General features: G+C 41.2%; 1 protein-coding gene across 5 annotated transcripts in view; it reads right to left on the bottom strand.

Moving 5' to 3' along the window:
• The window catches only part of npas3 (neuronal PAS domain protein 3), a 307,791-nt gene that overhangs the window by 137,376 nt on the left and 145,640 nt on the right, over nucleotides 1–24,775 (bottom strand). For 4 of the 5 annotated variants that reach the window (XM_019263216.2, XM_019263215.2, XM_019263217.2 and 1 more), the window contains one exon: nucleotides 7,901–7,983. In XM_019263216.2, the coding sequence (XP_019118761.2) occupies nucleotides 7,901–7,983 (83 nt within the window). Of the gene's footprint in view, nucleotides 1–7,900; nucleotides 7,984–8,248; nucleotides 8,260–24,775 lie in introns of all 5 variants that reach the window. The other variant, XM_019263219.2, reaches the window with a different exon arrangement.

The raw sequence follows: 24,775 nt of genomic DNA, 5'->3' as shown, positions 1-24,775 counted from the left end.
TTATATGTGTGGTATTTATACAGTTTAGTGTTTATATGTGTGGTATTTATACAGTTTAGTGTTTATATGGGTGGTATTTATACAGTTTAGTGTTTATATGTGTGGTATTTATACAGTTTAGTGTTTATATGTGTGGTATTTATTCAGTTTAGTGTTTATATGTGTGGTATTTCTTCAGTTTAGTGTTTATAAGTGTGGTATTTTTTCAGTTTGTGTTTATATGTGTGGTATTTACTCAGTTTGTGTTTATATGTGTGGTATTTATTCAGTTTAGTGTTTATATGCGTGGTCTTTATTCAGTTTAGTGTTTATATGTGTGGTATTTACTCAGTTTGTGTTTATATGTGTGGTATTTATTCAGTTTGTGTTTATATGCGTGATCTTTATTCAGTTTAGTGTTTATATGTGTGGTATTTATTCAGTTTGTGTTTATATGTGTGGTATTTATGATACTCATAAAACTGTAGATCACTTTGTAGAGTGAACTTCATTGTCATTAATCTTCATTCAACAGAGAATACAGTTGAGTTTGACAACTAGGATCATTTTGATTTTTTTTACACCCTCAGTTTTTACAAATATGATAAATATCAAACTGATTAAAAAAATCTCGACCCATGTGATCAAAGACTGTGTGTATTTGGCATTAATGAAATATGCTGTAATGTGTGTGTGTGTGTGTGTGTGTGTGTGTGTTATGAATGACAGCATCTGAACAGTGCAGATATTTACCATAAACAATCTATTAAAGCAGGGCGGGGCACGTCAGCTGCCATCACTCTTGAGTGTGTGTTGAATTGTGGTCAAACTCTCGGATCTATCACTGTTGACTGTGTGTGTGTTCATGTTCTAACACACAAACACACACACTTCTATACTTGTTAAGTCAATAAGAGAAGTGGATTTACATGTAGCCTTCATCTCTCCTCTCTCCCTCTCTTGTTTCCTTACCTCCCTGTCTTATTTCCTCATCTCCCCCTGGCCTTGTTTCCTTGTCTCCATGTCTCCTTGTTTCCTTCTCTTGTCTCCTCATCTCCATCTGGCCTAAGTCAATAAGAGAAGTGGATTTAGCCTTCATCTCTTCTCTCTCCTCTCTTGTCTCCTCATCTCCCTCTGGCCTTGTTTCCTTGTCTCCCTCTCTTGTTTCCTTGCCTCCTTCTCTCATCCCCTTGTCTCTGTCTGGCTGTGTTGTGTGTTGTGTGTTTGCGTGTGTGGTATTGTATGTATAGTGTGTTTTCACAAGTGTGTCACTTGCCAGGTGCTCTGTCAGCCTGTTATAACACACACACTTTCTTCTTCTTTGTCTCTTTTCTGCGGTTGACTTTCTGTCTCTTCATCAATCACTCTCTAATTGTTCACACTTTTTGGATGAACACATGCACACAGTTTACTTTATTACACCCCCCTCTCTCTGTTTAATTAGTGTCCGTCTGTCCACCGGCTCTTCATCTTCAAACACCACAAGGTGTCTTTAAAAACACCAAACATCAATCTGCTCTTTAAAGTTAGAAAAACAGTTTCACTTCATCAGCAACAACCAAACTTTTTCCACTTCCTGACCTGCTCAACTTAAAGGAGCAGTCTGTGGATGTGTTCAATCCCGGTCGGCCATTTTATCCTTCTGTGATGGCTGTGATGTTCCTTAAATGTATGATGTGATGTAGGGCTGCACGATATGGCCTATAACCAATATCTCGATATTTTTAAGCTATATCGCGATACACAATATATATCCCAATATTTTTGTTTCTCCTGTAAATCACTGTGAATGTTAAATTCAACCCTTTGATGCAAAAAATATCATCAGTATGATGATTCAAGTAGACCCTTCTATTAGATTAGTAACGGCTGCGCAGCGTTTTAGCTGCGTCCTCTGCCCTGCGTCAACTCACTCTGGGCGCGTCTTGGCAGCGTAGCGAGCCGGCCGTATTCACACGAGATCACAACATGGAAGAGATTATAAAAAGCATCTGTTGTGTCATAAATTATTGTGTGTTGTTCCACTTCAACAATTCTCTCTTCGTCCATGTTGAGACCCTTTGATCGATCTTTGATCACCTGGTGCCACGGGTCATGACGTAACGTTGATGTGAAGTTGTAATAAGCTACATGAACTGCGTATTGTGTTTTATTTTGAAAGGGTGCGGAGGTTTATTATGTTGATTCTGTGTCGGATTTCCTGTCTGGTGCGCAGTGCTCTGTTTAAATTTCCGAGGTTTAGCAGCGGCTCGCATCAAAAATAGAAATGCTACGGAATGCTCGCGCCGTGGCGCGGAGAGACGCGCCCTGTGTGAGTGCTCTCATTGACTAGACTGGCGGCTATCTGCTACAGTGACCGCGGCGCATACGTGGAGTGTATGCCTCCGGAGTGGGCCTTGTCTCTCCTCACTCGATACAAAAAGTATGCATGCGCGCAGGGGATTTTTCTGGGTGGGCGGGGCGATGTGCTGCATGCTGTGAGGAGCACCAGGAGTGAGTGACACAGGCAAAACTTCGGAGAATTAAAATCTGACGGCTTAAAACATTTACGTGACAAGTACTTGATGGTCGCGATATAGTCATTTCATACATCTCACATAGAACAAGCCGCGATATATCGAGTATATTCGATATATCGCCCACCCCTAATGTGATGCTGAAGGTCATCAGTTCAGGACCTGCAGCTGCAGGAAACTGTAAACCCATTCATATCCAGAGTCAGGTGTCAACACGATATCAGATCCTTTCTGTGCTTTCACAGGTCCAGGATGTGTTTAGCCTTGCCAAACAAGATTATCGTAGGCAACAGGACTGGCTGAGTTTCAACTCTCGTCCAAGAGGCTTCTTCGGTTTTTCAAGAAACTAAGCGAGTCATGTTGACTACGATGACCTTCAACAGATACTATGACCTGGATGACTGAGAATCTTCACATTTAGCTTAGCTTAGCACAAAACCTCAAAGCAGGTGGATGGGGTGGGTGGTTTCATAGAGACTTCAACTGAACTCCTCTGTCTGATAAAAAAACACACAAAACTTCAGATCATCCCTTCAGAGACTGTGTCCATGTTTTTCCTACGCAGATCTTTCTGATGAGTAATAAAGTTCATACAAATACAAGCGTCACTCATTAACACAGAGCGGACCTGACAGGAGAGCACACATGGAGCTTTACATCCTGTTTAATGACTGCTCGCTCTCCCTCGCTCTCTCTCTCTCTTCATTAAGCGTTATCAACCTCTCTGGCCTAATCTCTCTGAAATTAGTGTCTGGTCTCTACCACCTAAGTGACTGGCTGGCATTCATTAGTGCTGCGGTTTAGCCAAATCAATCACGCCGCGCCCTGTCTGCCACGCTTTCTTAAAATGTCATCCTCAAACTTCTCACAATCAATTAAGCGGGAGATTAATGAGGCCAATTTGCTACCAACACGTCGACCGTACTCCTGCGCTGAAAAGGCTGCACACACACACACACACACACACACAGACACACACAAACATACACTCACAATGATGTAGGAACACACTCAGAATAATGTGTGTACATACAGAGGAGACACGTGTGCACAGAAATGACATTCCCTGTGAAATATGAATTGAAATTTTTTTTTAAACCTCCTCTTTTTCCTCGTGGTCCAAAACCTCCATAGAGGCTGTTGAGCACGATTACATTGCCCACTTGCCCAGCTCTGGTTCTGGCATGACACTGACTTCACCCTCCGTCAGATTTACACCATACCCCGGGCCTGAAAACCTCCTCTACAGACACTAACGCTCCCCTGGTGCTCTGAGCTCACAGTCAGCAGCCTGGCTAACAAACTGAGCTAACATTAGCTAACAGCAGCTACAGTTGGCAGCAGTTTACTTCACTGTCCATCAGGAAACTCTGTAAATCACAGAGAGTTGAGGCGGAGCAGCCGGAGGACATCAGAGGGAAAAGCAGAAAACATTTTCTCCATAAAATATGATCCAGTTTCACCAAAATCAGTCAAATAGTTGGTGGTGTGTGACTTAGTGCCATAAAGCGTTACGTACTTCTCCTGACCCGGGGCCCAAAGTTACATAGTGTGAGAACAGACGTACGAATGACAGAGACACCATTCACCTGATTACAAGTCAGTGTAGCATCAACATGATTGAAAAGACACACTGACCTGCACAAGACCACAGGTGTCTCTGATAAATAATGAAACTGTGGGACAGAAAATTATGAACTTTTAAAACCAAAATGTAGTAACAGGAAGCAGGTAATCTTTAAAAAAAGTCTTCTCTCAATGTCAGGAACATTTTAAAATCTAAACTTCACACATTCCTTCATGCACACACACTTTCTGACTTCCAGGTGGGGGAGGCCCACATTGTTCGTGTCACTTCCAATCTCACAGCTGCTTCAATCAGCCTCAGGATCTGCCTCATATGGTTGTCATAGTGACTCTCCAGGGATTATAACAAGGTATTATGGGATGTCTAGTGTCTCGAGCTGCAGGATCAGAACACGGTGTTAACACGCACACACACATACACACACACATGCTTGACACGGTGGTGATGCTCAGCACAGCGTGAGCGGATGCGCGACGGCTCGGCTTATTCCCGCCTTGTGTTAACACTCACACATGACAACATGATGTGCAGAGCGGCAGAAGAGGAGAGTCGGTTGTCATGGTGACATGTTCACTCTCCGCTGTGTCTGTGTGCCGGATTAACAGAGAGATAAAGAACAAACGCAACAACAAGGACTCGGGACGGACGCGGCTGCATGCAGCACTAATGAACGACAGGTGCTTTGGTTCGGGAACAGTGCCCTCTAGCTGCCAGCATCCCAGGCAGAGTGTACACAGGTCAGTCTGTGTGAATCCAGAAAGTAAAAACTCTGACTTCAGAGCCGAAAGAACAGTTTCAATTGGTTTTCAAAATAATACAGGCTGTTCTATCAATGCTTAGGGTTTGTGTTCACATGGCAGTGTTGTAATCAAGATGACCTAAACCAGAACGAACCAAGACCAAGTCATGACCAAGACCAGAGTGTATCGAGTCAGGAAAGACCTGTACCGTGTCTCAATTATTGTACTTCCATACATGCTATTTTGAGTCCACTTGGACACTTTTTGCCTTTGCCTTTGCTTTTTTTGCCCTCAATGGTCGCCAGTTTTGGTAGCTGAAGGTCAGGGACTACTGACATTGTGAAAATGGTGGCCAAGGAAGCTGCTGGAGCTAAAGCAGTTGTGGTGAATACTGAAATATACAAATGTAAGTTGTATATTTTATATTTATATTTTCACAGTCGAATGTTGATGCTAATACTCCATATGGTAACAATCTGGGGAACAAATTGCAATCATCCTTTCTGGTGAATGCACAATGTTCCATAAAACACTACCCCGATGCACTACACCAGGAAATATTTCTTTTGTTGTTTAAGATGTAAAGTTAAAAATATGCGACAGGATCAGGACTCGGCAAAGACCTGAACATAAGCTATATTCACAGAGCCTCATCCTGCATTAGAAGAGTATGCACTTTATCAAGGACCACATTTTGCCAGCGGACCTTAAGTTGAGTATCACTGGTTTCATCTTTTAACCCTTTATAGGGTACTCATTGAAATACTAATTTAAAATTTCAACCATATTATTGGAGTATTATTGGTGGATGTAAGTAGACATTTTTTTCTTTTTTGAATTAAAAAAAAAAAAGGTTCAGTTGTAGGCTGCAAATCAAAGTTATCGTATATATTCTTGTGCTGCTGTTTTTTTTATATATTTGTTATTCACAGTTGATGTTCGTTGTATCTGTGGGTCCATTGAAAGTCTTGAAAGTTTGGAAGATGTATGTTGTTTTCAAAGTTAAGGAATATGTTTGTATTTAAATAATCTAATCACCCCAATCACTCCTGCAGACCAAAAAGTCTTTTAACATTTGAAAAGTATCCCAGAACTCGCTTGCAGGGACTACATAGTCCATCTAGCCCAGGAGGAGCTGGGATCGATGGTCGATGGAAGAATATAATATGAAATGTACACAAAATATGTCAGTTTACTCAATGATAGAAAAGATCAGTGTGACTCTGTGAGCAACTTCTCTCTCAGGATCCTTGAATATGATAAACAGATAAAAAAAAAAAGCACCAGAAGATTATAAACGTGGATTTTTACACAGCGAAGGTTGACTGGTGTCAGCGAGATTATAATATTAATCAGGTGTAAACAGATGCAAACACACACAAAATGATTTAATAACACACCAACAATGAAAAAGAACAACAAGAAGAACACTTTTGGAGGTTTACAAAATCTCAGAAATCTCAGAAATTGATGCACACTTGTATAACACACACACACACACACACACACACACACTCACACACACTCACACACACACACCTCCACACAGATTAGCAACCTCTATCAGCTGTGGTATCACGTCAGCCTGGTTGTGATGTTAAAAGCTCAGCCTTTGGGCTGTATGTTAAACAGATAAGGAGTGGAGCATGTTAGGGATTAATACTACAAGGCACACACACACACACACACACACACACATACAAACCCGAGGGAGCGAGCAGCGATAACCCAGTCATTATCATGCTTTCATAATTCCATTTAATAATTCAGCTTAGCCGCGGCAGCAGCTGGATGTTGAGGAATAATTGAAGTTGACTGTGGTGAAAAATCTGAGGTTGAATTATGAGGAATCACTGCGCTAATGATGTGAAGGTACGTTAGGAGGAAAAATAAACTTCAGCAAAGCCAAGAGGCAAATCATGAGAAATAAATCAGATAACAAAATGGTGTAAAATCCTCATTCAGAGAAGAAATGGGACAGGATCTGTACGTCAGACTATCATATTCAAGTTAGGAATAACAGAAAGTAGAGATTAACTAAGAATTATTAATGATCATCATAGTACTGTAAAAATTGTCCTGAAGGCGGTGCCGGAGAAAAGGCCATGCTATTACTTCATCCTCTAGATCCCATTATATAAAAGTCCTGATGTTTGTATTGCAGACAGTGTAAGTTGTCATCAATAACTAGAACTAATATGGACTGAAGCAGAATATTATATGAGATAAAAACATTTTAGAAATGATTACGTCATCTTTTTGGAATATATTTAGACTTTTAGACTTCACAATGCTGTTACTGTGAATGTTCAGATCACATCCTCCATCAGCTGTGTGTGAGTTGCAAATACAGCACTACTAGAAAATAAATGTAAGTTCACGGACCTAGGAGCCAAATCTGTCTATGGAAAAGTTAGTGTTTTCAGCAGATATCTTAGTCTGCAAGTCTACAAGACGGATCTAGCAAAGCAGTTTAGTGTTTATATGTGTGCTATTTATTCAGTTAACTTTTGTAACTAATACTCAGACTACTTTCTGGAGTAGTAAACTGGGTTCCCTTATATGTGAGAGTCTACTGACATTAGTCATTAGTCACACTCCATGTATCTCCATGGAAACGGAGATCAGAATAGAAATGTTCATTTTGAGAGCAAATTGCCCTTCAAGCCTCTAAAAAGTATTCAAATTACTGTCATACTCGAATTGTGACAACACTACCCTGCTAAGTACATAAAGTACACTGTGTACTACACAGAAGCGTACTAACAGAAGTATTTGAATTTGCCAAGTGTTGAACAGCTGAGGTGATGGTGCAACATGAAATGTCTCCAAAATATGAGCGACTTGTCATCTGGGGAGAATAAATGTCCGACAGCAAAGTCACCAGAGCTTAGATCAACGCAGCAAGTGTGTGTGCTGACCTCTCCTCTGCAATATGATGATAATGATGATGGTGTGTGTGTGTGTGTGTGTGTGTGTGTGTGTGTGTGTGTGTGTGAGTGCATTTGAACAAACACTGCGTCCACATGTATTTCCAAAGCGACATTCACAGTAAGGGAACTTTCAACTGTTCCTACCTGTAAAATGTGGCTGCCCAGGTGAGGCTCGAAGATCTCCGAGGCGACGGCGCTGGGACTCCTCCTTCGCTGGGCACCGATAGCTAAAAACACACACACACACACACGCACACACACACACACACGCCAAACACACACAAATATACGCACACACACACACAAACAAGGAGAGAGAAAGCACAGGACAGGACAGAAGAAGACCGGTGAGACTCAGACACATTGATACGAGCAAAGCTCACACACACACACACACACACACACACGTGCCAAACACACACAAACAAACACACACACACACACACACACTCTCTCTCTCACTCACACACACACACACACACACACACTCACGTTTATACAGCCTAGCGTGACGAACACACATGGCACAAGACAAGAGGAACCAGTGAGATCAGCTCTGCAGAACAGTCTGGAACAGTCAGTGCGACTAGTTAGCATTGTTAGCCCTCCATATTTAAACCAATTAACCATTAGCGTCACGCTAACGAGACACAGGGGCTAATAATGCTAATAAGTTAAAGAGGGAAGTATCATCTATTGTAACATTTTTTAACATTTTTATGCAAACAAGTAAATTAAATTATGGACATGTGGAGGGTTTGTGGACACTGAACGATAAAGTGAACGTGCAGTTGAACCAAAAATATGAGATGAAAGACGCTAAAACGCTGCAGAATAAACTGTGGCTTCTGTCACATTAGCAGTTCATCGTTTTCATCAATAAAAATAAAGATTATTGCAGCTTTAAAGATCATCGCAAACTACAGGTGAAGGTAAAGGAGCCACACTGTCAGCAGTTGTTTTCCCACAGGAAAGGTTTTTTTTTTCCATTGCCGTTGTCATGACAGTGACACGTTGTCATGAGGACAATTTGTTATTTGGCTTCGTTTGACAGAATAATTCTCCATGAAAAAGTTCCTAAAACCAAATAACCAGCGGAGAGATGATGGCAGGGCAGCTGAGGAGAAGTCTCTGGTGAACCTGACAGACCAGACTGAGGGCAATAATAACAAAAAGGCTGTGTTTCTCTCTCTCTCTCTCTCTTTCTCTCTCTCTCGCGCTCATTTATTCTTTTTTTGTTTCTCACTATCCCTTTTATTATTCTCATCTTTCTATCCATCACTGTTCATCTCTGGAGAGAAGAGAGAGAGAGAGAGAGAGAGAGAGAGAGAGAGAGATGGTTTATAGCTTTCTAAAATTTCTCCCTGAGGGCAAAAGTCTGTCTAAAGAGAAAAACAGAGGTACAACAGCTAGAGAGAGAGAGAGAGAGAGAGAGAGATCTGCCCTCAGGTTAGACTGTCTCTCTCTCGTTCCCTAAAGAAGACAAAGAGGAAGACAAAGCCAGAGAGTGTGAGAGACAGACAGGAAGGGAATTTGAATTTCTTTTTTTTTTAAACGTCTGTTTATCAGCATTTCTCAATCATTTCAAGCAGAAAAATGACAAACAGAGAAAGACACCAACACAAGATACACAATGCACCAACATGAGGCTGCAAGAAATCTGCACATCCCTGACCACTGAAAAATACTTTTATATACCCGACCAAAAGCAACAACTACATCCACGCTCTTCATGTTCAGTGCCGCCGCAGGAAGTCATGTGTTCTGTGTTGAGGCGGAGGCTGTGGTGGTGGATGGGCACAACTTATCAGCATTCTTTTTCTGGAGACAGTTGCATCAGAAAACATTGATAAAGGTGAACGTTTCTATGAGATGAAACTATATATGATAAAAGTTAGGGGGAAATCTGCAGGTAAACTGAACTGTAGTCAGTACTGAGTGTGCATTGGACACCATGCAGCAGTAGTGGTTTCATTCACTCTAGAGTGGTCCTATTAGCTGAACTGGGACAAAATACAACATCCAATGCTGACGGAGACCAGTTGACGGTGGGGAATATAGTACCGAGGTGGTTTGGCTCCAGCTAACCTAAACTAGTTGCATGGGTAACCGAGCTAAGTGTTTGGCCTGTCAGATAATCTCCATCAGGAAATTCTGTATCCGTGTTCACCGGGCTGAGCCTGGTTCCATTGCCCATTGTGTCAGATAGTGATTAGCTACATTAGCAAATAATACTAAAGCTATCTGTCCACCAAGAAATCAGTGAGGCCTGGCCATAGATGACTGCAGCAGTCCTCAGGATCACACATAGACTGTATCAAACAGGAAGCACTCCGCTCCGGCGGTGTCAGAAGAGAGAAAGCGTTTGATTGGATGTAAAATTAGTACACGCCCCCCAGTGCAGGATGACATCATCAACAAGTTTTTATGATTTATCAGGAAATGACAAACTCTAAAATATCATGAAGAATACCTCAAAATACTGAAAACATGACTTTGTGTCACTGATTCAGATACTGGAGGACAGAGGACAGATGTGATAGAAACACATGAAACATCAAGTTTGACTTAATTAAATAAAATGAAAGAGCAAACAGTGATATAAAAAAACAAAAGTGTTTCAGTCCGAGAGTCAGAGCTGAAGGGAGACGGTGAGACAGTTTGAGGCAGTGAGACAGGCAGACAGAGGGGCATTAAAGCTCACTTAAAGAGAGATTTTTCTGCCCTGAGGTAATTTTCTCCTCTCCACACAACCTCCGTCCTCGTCTCCCTGCAGACCTCATTACACTGAATTTAAACACACACTCACACCTCCTGTCGTTCCTTTTTTTTGGGAGGCGGGGGGGTAATGTAGCTGAATTAGGCTCAATTAATGATGTAATGAAAAGCCCTCGTGAACGAGACACTATAAAAAAAGGGGGTGAGGAGAGAGGAGACAAAGAGAGGAGGGTGATTAATCTCAGGGGAACATCAGAGTTATTTATAGAAAATAAATGTTTAACTTTTTATAGAAAAGAAAACAGAAACTTCATCTCAAAATAATTCAAAGTTAATCCACAAAAAAGAGAGGAGAGGAGGAGGAGGAGCTGAGAGATGGGGAGGATAATGGATGGAGGAGGAGGTGGACAGAAGGTGAGTTGGTGAAGGAGGGGGAGGAAGAGAAAAAGGAGAAGAGGTGAAAAGAGGAGGCATGGAGGTACAGATGAGGGAGGAGAAGAGAGCATGATGAAGACACACGGAGGGAAGAGGAGATTAGAGCAGAGGATGAAAAGGAGATGAAGAGAAGGAAGAAGAAAAGAGGGAGGACGAAAAAGTGTGGAAGAATGAGAATGAAGAAAAGGAGGAACTTAAAGAAGGAGGTGATGAAGAGGAAACATCGTCACTGAACGCTGAAGAACAGAGGACAAGAGGAGGAGAAGAAGAAGGATGCTGGATGAAAGGATGAAAAAGATGGAGAAAGAGGAGGGGCGGCGGAAATCATTTCAAAATAAAATAAACGAGACAACTATAAACAAAACAAACAAAAAGAAAAAAAGAAAAACACAACAGTGTGTGTGTGTGTGTGTGTGTGTGTGTGTGTGTGTGTGTGTGTGTGTGTGTGTGTGTGTGTGTGACCTTATTGAAAAGTCAATTTAACTTTGGTCTCACAAAGTCAAACATTACTGCTGTTGTTAATTTATTTTCTTGTTTAATATGAAACTGGCAACAAACCAGTGTGTGTGTGTGTGTGTGTGTGTGTGTGTGTGTGTGTTCATAAGAGAGAGAGATCATGTGGGTGTGTGTTAGAGAAGAAGAAACGGGGGATCGGTACTGTTACACAAATTGCCAATTCAATTAGCGGTAGGTGTAAGAACGCTGGAGAGAGAGCGAGGGGGGAGGGCGGCCATTTTGGCAGGATGTCAGAGCTAATTTATCAAAGCCTAACAAAGGACTTCAGGGATGAGGAGATGGAAGGAAGGTGGCGAGGATTGAAGGGAAGGTGGGACAGAAGAAGGAAGTTAGGGATCACTGAGGGAAAGAAATATCGACAGGTTGATGGACGAAAGGAAGTCGTTATGGAGAAAAAGAATGTTGTGTGGTTAGTCTAAAGCTGTCCATCTGTCCATCATAAACTGTGTGAATCACAGAGAGTTGAAGCTGGAGGACATCAGAGGGAAAAGCAGCAAATATATTGTGAATAAAATCTGATCCAGTTTAACCAAAATCAGAGTGTAAACCTTCAATGATTTAGGAAGTGATGTCACAACATCAGCTGCTCATGAAAAGAGAGAGAAGGAGAGAAAGGAGGTCTGAAGGAGAGGAGAGGAGGATCACTCACACAGAGCCTCCCGGGCTGTTTAAAAAGTCATCAGCAGTGAAGACATTTGTTTTAATTAGATTTTTATTTTTATTTTTTACAGGCGTATTTCATCCACTTTAACTTTTCATGACCACTTCTGCTTAATAATCCATGTTTCTCTCTTTTTTTCCATCATCAAACTTTAAGCGCCCGACTCTGTAACAAGCTCTCAGATCGACTCGCCCTCTAAACTGTGCCTCTTCGAAACTGAATAAATCAATAGTTCATTATCGCACATCATCACGCTAACTTGTTTGGATTGAACTGCAGAGACACACTATAGAATATGCAATGACGCAATAATAAATATGCAACATCCTGTTGGGCTTTCAAAATAAAGCTCGCTGAGGAGCGTTTCAGATGACGATCACGGCTTGGTTAGGCACCAAAGCTGGTGCTACCTTTAATGCTGTATCCTGTAGTGGATCAGCCGGTCTATTACATATTTAAATGTTTAAATGTGATATGTTGCAACTATAGCAGTGCAAACTATTACTTCATTACTACTATACACACATGTTTTGATGTGCTGATGAAGTCAGGTGACATACAAAGAGCGAGAAAGTCCCAGAATGGACGATGCTGAGGTGGATGAATCAGTCAAACAAACACTTTAACCCAGGAGATCACATTACAGTTTATAGTTTATAATTTGCTGCTGCTGTGCATCTGTGTCTCTCTATCTCTATCACAGGTTCCACTGCTACTGTAATCATTTTATCATTCATTGTAATTGTACAATACGTTTGTGTTGATTACACGTGACATCTATTGCACGTCTGTCCGTCCTAGGAGAGGGATCCCTCCTCTGTGGCTCTTCCTGAGGTTTCTTCCACCTTTTTTCCCTGTTAAAGGGTTTTTGTGGCTAAGTTTTTCCTCACTGGAACTGAGGGTCTAAGGACAGAGGGTGTCACTCCCTGTACAGATTGTAAAGCCCTCCGAGGCAAATGTACTTTGTGACTTTGGGCTATATAAATAAAATCTGATTTAATTTTGATTTGATTTGTTTGTGTCCCTTTATGTTACTTATGTTTATGTTTCAGATCTAAAACCTGCGACCATTTAAACTCACAAAATGCGAAATGTTTCTCAGCAACCTTATTTTATTTTGAAAGTCCAGCCGGGTGTTGCATATTTATTCTTGGTAACTTGCCATTTTTGACGAGTTTGACAAGCGAGAACATTTTAGTAGGAATCAGGATTGTTGTATTTGATGGGTAATTAAATTTATCTTCATCAACAAGTCACAAACACAGGGACACTGAAAACTATTTTCTGGGAGGGCGTTCTGTAAATATTGGGGCATTGACCGGGTTGGACTGGGAACTAAATAACTTTAACAATGAAAAAAAATGGAATAAACCAACATTGTGGAGTTACACGTGCTGGTTTTAACTGTATCACCTCTCTGCCTGTTTAACAACCAAAGTCTTTGGTGTAACTCTGACATTACATGAACAGGAAGCTGGGTGAGAGGGCAGGTGCAGCTCTCTCTTTGTTACACATTACAAAGTTTACAGCTCGTCACATGAATGAGAGCCAGTCAGCCTAAAGGAGACTCGTTCCTTCTGAAATTAGATGTTTGGGCCGATTAACTCTGGCAGGGTCGCTCCACTAAACCAGCATCATTTCGCTGTTTAAACTCCTTCAGTGATACTTTTACTGTTCAGCACTGAGATGTTTTACAGCCTGCGGTCTGAGAGCAGGAGACGGCACTTTAAACACACATGTTTAAGAGGATCATCTTCCTCTTTTTACTGTTGATGTTTGACTTAAAGTTTTCATTGTTCACTTTAATTATTCTCATTGTTTTATAGCCTGTAGGCACTTCAAATTAATTCAGTGAATTATTATTTTAATACTTCAAACTCAGAGCGGGACAGCATTAATTTCACAAATACAGCTTTATGTTCAATGTTCAGGAAGACTGTAGCGACCAACCTCCATGGCTGTGAAATGAAGCCAACACGGGAAGTGCCAAAAACTGCAGTTCCTCAAATGTCCACTTGAGGCTGGCTCCAGAAGTGAGTCAGTCTCCATAAGTCCCCATGTTCAAATGTCCAACTTCACAGCAGAAATAAACATGTTTACAGCCTGGTACAAAAAACAGTTTTGGTCTCTGTAGCTAATTTCCCCGTTCATGACAACTGTACTGAGGGTGAATTTATATACAACTCACCTGTTCAGATTAGTCTTACAGTTATGTATCTATATATGGGTGAAGTCACATATGTACTGTCAACTGTTTTTACTGTCAGTGGTACGTCCCATTTATATCCATGGTGGAATTTTAGGTTCTTTACAGCATTTAAAGGTCCAGTGTGTCAGGTTTAGGGAACTGAACTGAACTGCCAACTTCCTCAAATAAACCACGCTGAAACAAAAAGGATCACATGCATTTATCGTTTATCGTGTAACTTAGTATTTCAGTTAATACCTCAGAAAGACCCTGTGAGAGTCTCAGTCTTTGTAAAAACATGATGATAGATGTGAAAGGGTAATATATATCTATATTAGTGGTGGGCATAGATTATTTTTTTAAAATCTAGATTAATCTCACTGTAATCATGGAATTAATCTAGATTAAAATGGCTCATTCAGCCATTCATAGGTGTGCTACCTAAGTAGTGACTAAAAGTAAGTCTTTGAGAACAGGTTTCTTAAGCCAGGTGGCGCATTAGACCAGGGGCTCATCTCCTGTTTCCAAAATGCATCACTGAGTGCTTGAGAAAGCTGTTCTACTTTGATACTTGGTGATAAAAATAAATCATGTTCAATAAGATGTACTTGTGTTTACAAACTGTTTATTCAGTTACACATGAATTTTAAATTGTAAGCCTACATATGAAGTCGTGATGAACTGTTTACAGTCAGTACCTTTGTGTCAATCAGTCCAAGCTCTATTTCTCCTTCTTCCACCAGTCACTCAGCTTGTTCACATTTTCTGGTGACAAACTAGATCTCCTCTTCTGCACAATATGGCGTGCGATTCGGCCAGGTATGCATCCGCACTAAAATATCAAGGTGAAAGTCATCAAAGTTTGCGTAGTATAGACCCAGCTCCCAACCCAACTTTGAGAATAGATTAATGGCAATATTTTTTTTATCGCCCGATAAGAGTCTCATGTTAACACCGCACGTTAATGCCGATAACGGCCCACCACTAATTTATATATTTATTAAATCTGTTCATAGTCTTGTGGCATTAGATGTCTCAACAGTGTTGCATGATTGGAGAATACTGTCGTAACATCAAACTTTAAATTAGTTTTCCGGTCCAGAAAAGTGCCCCGGGATCATTATTGAACCACCTCTGCAGTCACTCAGTGTTTCAATTAAACTGTGATTTATCAGATCACAGTATGTTCAGCGCATAGTCAATATATCCAACTCTACACCGAATTTCTGTTTCTATTGGAAAGTTTAAGAACGAAAGTGAGTGATCAAATGTTTTCTCGGGATGCGTCCTCCGAAGTTATTCTTCAGGGTTTTGATAAAAGTCGGGTTCCTGTTGGTCGTCTTTTCTCTGAACAAATTGATTAAGACTTTCTGTACGATACACACACACACACACACACACACACACACACACACACACACAGTGTCATGTCTTCATCCTCTCTTTTCGTTTTCTATCTTGAAGTTCATTGCTTTGCTCTCTCTCTATCTTTCTCTCTCTTGATGACATCCCTCTGCTGTCGCTTCCACACACACACACACAGCCTCCTGTATGCGCGCGTGTGTGTGTGTGTGTGTGTGTGTAATCATCCCTCTCCACTTGGCTGAGTGCCAGCTGGTGTGTGTTGGGAGTCAAGGACAAGAGAGGACAGAGAGAGGAAGAGGTAACAGAGTGACAACATGGAAAAAGAAAAAGAAAAATGGGGACAGAGAGACAGATGAGGAGATGGAGAGAAAAATGGAAGTGATGTAAAGAGAGAGAGAGAGAGAGAGAGAGAGAGAGAGGTAATAGCATGTATTTGTGAAGAAAGTAGCAACATATTGGTCAGGAAACTTTAAACTGTTATCATACTGCTCTTAATAAGCCTGTACAAGCACGTAACACTTTACGGCACTAAGTCACACACCACCAACTATTTGACTGATTTTGGTGAAACTGGATCATATTTTATGGAGAAAATGTTTTCTGCTTTTCCCTCTGATGTCCTCCGACTGCTCCGCCTCAACTCTCTGTGATTTACAGAGTTTCCTGATGGACAGTGAAGTAAACTGCTGCCAAATGTTAGATCAGTTTGTTTCTTTAAAGTGGACATATACATTGTCATCACAAGCAGAATTAACTGATTATTGCATATTTAAACTGAATACGATCAGCTGATAATAAACCTGATCAGCCACCATCAGTAATCAATACACAACCATTAATCAAACCAATAACTAACAGCGGTCAACGTCAGACAACCTTATCAGACTTAACAGTTACCTAATGTTTCTGTAGCGTTGACAGAACTTTAAAAAATAAACATAATATCAGTTTGAATTAAACTAAAGCTCCCTGTGACACCAAACTCCCTTTAAGAAATATGACATTTTAACAATTCATTACGTGTCCGTAAAAACACATCACTCTACAAACACGAGATAAAGGACGTCATATGTCGACAGTCTGACTGTCAATTCAGCATCAATATAATCCATAAAGATAAACTGTGTTTGTGTACAAACTTTACGTTTTGGAGTTTCAACAACTCAACAACTCAACAACTCTCTACCAACATTATTTTAGTGTTAGACGAGAAACACAGACTGTAAACACTGTATCATGTTTGATTTCTTGTGTTTATAACAAAACAAATTTCATGAAAATAGGTCCAAAGTTACAGTCTTACAGGCAATTTTATAGTGAAGCCTGCATCTCTTATATTGTGTACTAGCATATTTTTGACCTCCCCAACATTGCAGTATATGTTTCTATCTTTATGTCTGTAACATACAAAATATTGTGCAAATCTTTGTGACATTGAAGGAGAAGCGACAGGCATGTGTGCGTGTGTGTGTGTGTCAATCCAAATCCTCGTGAGATTTGAGGCTTCTCTTGTGTCTGAATTTGTCAGAGTACATGACTGGCTCGACACATACACACACACACACACACACCACACACACACACACACAGAGTGAGGGTTCAGTGAGGCAGGAAGGTATTGGCACTGAGGGAATACAAGGAGCACACAGTAATTAGGAACCAGCCTACTGTACCATACACACACACACACATACAGAAACCAGATATGTTCTTGGGCACACACACATACACACACACACACACACACACACACACACACACACACACACACACACACACACACACACACGTACACACACAGTGTAATTAGGTAGGGGCCTTGCCACCCCAGTGGTGAACTGAACAAGCCCCTGAATACCTGCACTGGGATCGGCTGAGCACTGTAATATGTGGGAAAAGGACGTGAACACACACACACACACACACACACACACGCGTTAATTAAGTGCTAGCCTACTGTGCGTGAAGGGAACAAGGCGGTGGACGGCCGCAGTGGGAGTGTACGCAGACCAGCAGCAGTCAGGATTAACACGATTCGACCCGGCGCCGCTGAACATCGCCAAACGCTCATTCTCCACTTCTCTCTCATCGTTTCCTGTTTCTTTTAAAAGCCATACTCAGTCCTTAGTTTGACTGCCTCACTTCTTCCATAGGCCGTGAATATGTTGGGGTGTCAATATTTCTCCGTATAAAGCCGTGAAATGAGGGGAATTATTTGGGGCATTTCAGGGTTCTGGAAGCAAAAGATCACTCAGTTCATAATTCTCATGTGTTTTTTTTAGAGTAGTATGTTTTTTTTATATTGGGGCTGGAGCAGATCACAGCTAACCGTGCCACTTTATCATTTTAAACACTTTTATTTACAAAGTTCTGTGGTCTTTACCTGTTGGGTGCGTATACTCATTTTACATCCAGTGAAACACTTTCTCTCTACTACCATTATTTACTCACTACTGTATTTAAGGTTAACATTATCTCATAGCAATAGCTGCAATTCATAGAAATTCGGGTGTAACGCACTATTGCCTACTGTAAACAAGAGGTTGTGTTTGGTCCTGGGTCCAGCTGTGTTGACTGGGAGGTAGACGCTGACACTAGCTAATAGTGCTAGCTGCAACACATAGTGGTGGGGTTGTGACCCACACTCACTATTGCCGACTGTAAACGCTGATTAATGTGCACTACAGGTCCCTCCGTATCACACTGTTTACATGTAAAAAATTGTAACAGTTTGGTGTTTATTTGCGTTTCCTGTTTTATTTTGTAGTTTTCCCCCTGTCTTTGAATTCATCTCTATTTCTCTGCTAGGGGTGCATAGGTACACTCAGGGTGGCCTCACCATGTCATCGAGCCACCCTTTAAGGACCGCCCACAAAATCCTGGACTGAAAACTGGTGAAAAACTGTTTTAACCTCTAACTCCACGTCAGTAATATATCGTTCAAAGTAAAAATGTATTTTGAAAAAAATCTCAGAATTGCCTTGACGCAGACTCTAAAGTTTCTTGTTGCACATGTACCTGGTCTCCTTAACTATATGTCTTCAGTTAGGTCCACTCCTGAACCCCCCTCCGTGACGAAAATGAGGAGGAAGTAAAGAGCACTCTGCTTCCTGTTTGATGGGGTCATGTTTTCTTTAGTTGTTACTAACTGCTATTTGGTATATCGTCGTTAAGTCGAACATTAAAAGTAACACAGATATAAGGGAGGACCACAAACATAAAAAACAGTCGATAAAACCTGCAACGAGTTTTTGGAGGTTTGCTTGTTTTCTCTGTAATGTTTTGTTGTAAATATAGTCTTTATTCTCCCTTTAATTGGAGGGTACTTGCTTAGTTTAAATGTCTAGATATTGTTTCACACCTTTCTTTCCATCCTGACAGAAAATTCTATATAAAATGCTACAAACCTGCTACTTTTGCTCATCATGTTTAAATATTGGAGTATCGTGATCTATCAGAATCTTGAGCCGTCTCGTCGGGGTATTTGGCCGGTAAAGCAGATGAAGTGAGCAGACAGACTGCTGCTCTCCTCTGTGTTAATCTGCTGTTAATTTGTCTGAGCTGTAACATGAGACAGAGTGAGCTGCAGGAGTTTAGTGTGAAGCTGTTAGTCATTAATTTAACAGACACAGAGGTGAATGAGGCCACGTGTCTCCATTATTCTCTGTCACACTGTCACCACACATAATAACTCCGCTGCATGGCTTAAGTCTATATATACACGTGTGTGTGTGAGTGAGTGTCAGTGTCTATATTATTATATTTAATATATTTTTATATAATTATGTTGTATTTGTTTTTTCCCTTCTTCCTGTTGCTAATTAGCTTTTTTCTTTTATCTTGATAGCAGCTCAGATATCAAATAAATGAGTTTAAACCTTCCCAGTCACAGTCAGAGGCCACAGTGTTCATTCACAGCCCAGTATCGCAGTGCCGGACAGAACAAACAACATAATGATGATTTATGATTGATTTTCAGGTATTTTTTTCTTAGATACGGAGCTAAAGGTTTAACGTTTGTTCACAGGGTGTAGGATAAAGGTTTATTCTCTGGGGAGCAGGAATGTGATTAGGGAATTTCAAATACAATAAATATTATTCTGATGCTGGGGCGTAAAGAAAAGTCATGGGTGACGCTGGTAATATTGTTTCTTCACAAATTTTTGACGTGCTTTATTTACGAAGTCTTGCGATTACTGTTTTTCTCATCAATGTCTGTAAATTAAGACCAAACCAGAGTTTGTTTTGTTGAACAGGGAAAGATGAACAAAGATGGTTTTGGTTTGTTTTATTTTGTGTCTGTCCACAATAAGTTATGCTGTTAAGTTAATTATTCACACACAGTCACATGGCACAGCATCGGGAACAATTTGGGGTTCAGTATTAGTAGAGACTAAAGGAGAGTTTAGCATGTTAGCACCTAACATTTGCTAAATAGTAGTATATAAATGTCAGACGCCCTACAATTCAATCCCCCCTGACCTCCTACTTGACACCCTTATACTACTTTACACCAAACATTGACACTGGACATGACAAACATAATTCTGGAAGACATACAAGATTTATTTAGGAGCCTTTCAGGAGCTCTTGACTTCATTTCTTATTGTCTGTAAAGCTGAAATGACCATTTCGTCACAGATCCATTGGACTTAATATAAATTTCATATCATATCTTTATCGCAATATCGTTGTACTGTACTTGTACTGTTACAATGACAAAATAAAGCCTGATTCTTCTTTAGAAAGGTATCTTTCAGAAGATGAATTATAATTTGTGCCAGTGAAATTGTTGCCGAACCTGCTTAAAAACACAAATAATGATATGACCATAACGTAAAAGTTTTGCAGATGTTTTGGTTTCAATTCAGACCTGACGATGGTGCAACGTTATTGCAACTCATTCTAAAGGAAAATAAACATCTGAGTCAAATTTCAATCCATCTGATAGTTTTCAAAACATTAATATTTCAATCTGCTGGTGGTGCTGGATGAAGTCAGGAGGATTCAGCCTTTGGGCAACAAAAAAAATCATGCTATTTCAGTTTTGGACCAGTTTTTGTGGAGCTGAAAATCTTGGACAGGATGAAACCGTCTAACCGGTTGCAGCTCTGATGCCGACAAGTCTCATCACTCTAAGCGGTTAAAGTAGACAAGACCAGAACAAATTTCCCAACGAGTCCGAAGCATTGGAGAGCGATCGCTCTGACTCCTGATGCGTTCCTGATACAACATTTGATTGCGAATTTGTGTCTAATTCAGCTCAAATAGCAGCACTTAGCGAGTGAGCTGCAGTCATCTTTTTACCTCGTTTCACCTCTTATTACAGTGCGGTAACCGTAGAAACCGATCCCGTATCTCAGTCCGCGGAGGAAACTACCTCAGCAGTAAAAATTAATGAACTCTGACCAACTGTCTGACAAGAGAGAGAGATGGGTGATGCAAGGAAGAGGATTGACGGAGTAAGAAAAGAGTGGGAGGGGAAGAGGAGAGAGGGAATTCTCATGTATGAAGAGATTTTCGGGACTTTTTACACGCGATATTCTCATCCTCGAAGGATAAAATACTGCTTTGCTTCTCGCTTCCGTCCCTCTGGTTTCATATCCTCCCTCCATCCCTCCGTCCTGCGCCGAGTCCCATTTAAGTGTAATTAAGTTGCCAAGATGAACATTACTTGTCGGATGGGAAACGGCTGAATGCCACCGGTGATGGGAGGAGAGAGGGATGGAAAGAGAAGAAGAGAAAGGAAGAGCGTCAAGAAGAAAGAAAGAGCGAGTGGAGCAGGAACCAAAAAGAGAAATAGAGAGACTGAGCCGGAGGAGGAGGAGGAGGAGGTGGATGTTAATTAATTATAAGCCGTCAGGGTCCAAATCATCTTCTTTTAAATGTGGAGCTGGAGCAGCAGAAAGTCACGGCGGCTCATATTAAACCTTCAGCACTGATTTAGAGGAGGAGAGAGTTTCATCTGCTGTCACACGCCGAGAAATCCTCTGGAAACTATGATACAGGCCCGGACCGGGCATGAATACCCGACCCTGTCGACACACGAAACGCTGATATTCAACAAATCTGGAAAAAGTCATGGAGTGTTCCTTAAATTAAACTGTCATTTTCTTAATGTTCGCTTGGATGGACCGAACACAACCTGTCAAACCAGCGGTGGCCAATGAATACAGTCGCCTACTGAGGTGGTTTTCTTGCCAGGTTTGGCTCCTGACATCCCGGAGCTGAGTCAGTTCAGTTAACTGCACAGGCGACAAGTTAGTCTGTAATCACCTCGGTAGTGTAACGTTATTCCCTGTTGGTCTCAGAGGCTGTGCTCGAACTGGGTCCAGTCCGGCTGCTGAGCCCGGTTCTGTTGCCTGCTAACAGCAGATTTAGTTAGCAGCAGTTTATGTAGCAACATTACATGAGAGGGTGTGCTTTAAGGTCATTATTTCATGACAGTTGTTGTCACTGTCTTGTTGTCTGGGTAGAATTTTAGAGTGGTGGGGTTTATACAGGCTGTACAGTGGCAGAAACAGGTCAACGAAAAGGACAACATGTTTCATAAATCAGGAGACATTGAGGAGAACTGTGACCCCGTAAAGAAAATCATGAGGGTTGGCCAGTATGCATCCAGCTACATGTAATCTTACCATTACTGCTGCTGCTGTTACTATTATGACTACCTCTAGAGCTATTGTTCTTGTGTGTCCACAAGTTCCTGATAGCCTTCCCCAAATACAACTACACACAGTCTGTTCATCACTTCCAATGAAACAGTTGAAGTGAGAGCATTTGTTTCCCTTTCTCCCTCTTTCTCCTGCAGGCTCGTGTTGTGCTGCAGTTAATAAAGTGTGGTTTAGTGTGTGTGTGTGTGTGTGTGTGTGTGTGTGTGTGTGTGTGGATCAGACCAACAGATAAGGACTGGGCACTGATAAGGACTGCAGTAACTCTCCGGTCTGCAGACTCACTGGTGTTTAAGACACTAGTCGGCTCGAGCTGCAGTTCACAGATTCTCTTCCAGCATTCAGATTTTCTCTTCAGATCACACGTCTTTATGCTAAGCTAGGCTAACCGAGCCCTCGTATTTTCCTAAAGTGCTGGTCTGTTCCTTGAACAATCATAAGTGATGGACAAAATGTTCCTTTTGATGAGTAACTAAACATCAGGCTGGAAATCTGTGTTTGTTTCACCTCATGATGCTGGTCAGGCGTTTACCTTTAACTACACCTGTCATGACTCATCCTGCACTCTGGGCACTAATTTTGCACTGCTTACTGTACAAAAGCACAACTTTATGACTTTATTCAGTGATTTTGGTCAAACTGGATCAGATTTTATTCACAATATATTTGCTGCTTTTCCCTCTGATGTCTTTCAGCTGCTCAGCTTCAACTGAACTGCTAAATGAATCTGTTACACTAATAATGTTACACTACCGAGGCGATTTACAGACTTTGAATGAAAGATTGTGAAATAACCGCTATTGGACTCGGGATGCCACGAGCCAAACCCGGCAAGAAAACCACCTCAGTAGTGTCCGGTCTTCACTGACAGACCGGACACTGCTGGTTTCAGAGGTTGTGTTTAGTCTCGGGTCCAGTCGTGTTCACTGGAAGGTAATTAGTTCATAGTGCTAGATGCAATTCATGCCAATGGGGGTGTAGTGCACTTTTGGCCACTGTAAACACCATTCAATGTCTGTGACCTAAAGTCTCTCTCTACAGTTTTTACAGGAAACTTTCCTGTTTCATGTCTTTAATGGTACACTGGTTCACTGTACAGGATTTTTATCTGTTCCCCGAAGTTCATCTTCAACTGTCCAACAGATAGGAACTTAAGTTCACACTAAAGCCATATGTTTGATTCTTTCTGTTTATTGTCACATTATTTCCCAGAGGAGAGCGTTTACAGTAGAGGTATAAACCTTTCATTTAAAGCACTTTTCTAAACCACTGTGTGTTCATCTGATGAATTAAAAGGTATATAAATAGTTCTGGCAGGAGGCAGAGTTTTTGGCTACTGCTGTTCAGTAATTTTATTCAGTTCCAGGAAGTAAAAAAAAATAAAAAGCTTAAAATAGTTCCAGACGTCTCAATGTCACAACTTTTATAGTGAAGAGGTTTTGCTGCCAGAGCGGCTTTTAAGGAGAGGAGGGGAGGAGGGAGGAGACAGGGGAACGAGGGAGGGAGGAAGAAGAGGCACATAAAGAAGGATACATAAAGGAGAGGAGGAGAAAGAGAATATGAAGAGGAGAACAGGTGAAGGATGTATAAATGTAAGGAAGGAAGGACAGAAGTGAAATAGGAAGGACTGAAGAGGAAGAGGAGAAAGGGGGGACAAGGAGAGGAAGGAGAGTAAGAGTAAGTAAATCATCTGCAAGTGGAAAACAGGGTAGACGACAAGGTAAAAGAGACGATAGGAGATGAGAGGAAAGAAGGAGGAAAAAGAAGACATGACAAGAGAAAAGGAAGAAAGGAGGGAAGGATAGATGGAAGGACAAATTGGAGTAGAGAGAGGAAGCAACGAAAGAAAAGGGAAGTACAGGAGGAAACAAGGAGAGGAAAGGAAGGACGACAGGAAGGAAGAAAACAAAGACTACATGAAGAATGGGGTAATGAAATGAGGAGTGGAGGGGAATGATTGGGAGAAAGGGAGGAAGAGTGGAGGAAGAAGGACCTTGAGAAGGAGAGGAGGAAAGGAGGAATGAAATGGTGAAAGGACAAACAGGAGATAAAGACAACACAAAAAGTAAAATAGGGATGAAAAAATGGAGGGACGAAAAGAAGAAAAGATTGGACTGGATTAAAAAGAAAGGAAATGATGGAGAGATAGGGAAAGGAGGGAAGTAAAGAAATGTAGGGAAATAGTACGAAAGGAAAAAAAGAAAGGAAGAAGAAAGGAAGGAAGAACAGGAGTATGGAAGTATGGAAGGAGAAATAAAAGTTTTCGATGAAGAAAATATGGCAGACAAAGCGAAGAAGGAAACGCTGGAAGGAAAGGAGAGAGAGGAAGACGAGTGCCAGAGGGTAATTTTAGAGTTGGCTTGTTTCCCAGGAGGAAGGAAAACACCGGGAAGGTCGAAACCACAATCTGACAAAGGAAGTCAGCCAACAAATGAACCGACGAATAAAAGAATGAAGAAATTGAT

This window comes from Larimichthys crocea, chromosome V (assembly GCF_000972845.2).
Source record: "Larimichthys crocea isolate SSNF chromosome V, L_crocea_2.0, whole genome shotgun sequence".
Taxonomy (NCBI): Eukaryota; Metazoa; Chordata; class Actinopteri; family Sciaenidae; genus Larimichthys; species Larimichthys crocea.
Note: the sequence above shows the minus strand (reverse complement) of the source record. Positions and strands in the feature narration are given on the sequence as shown.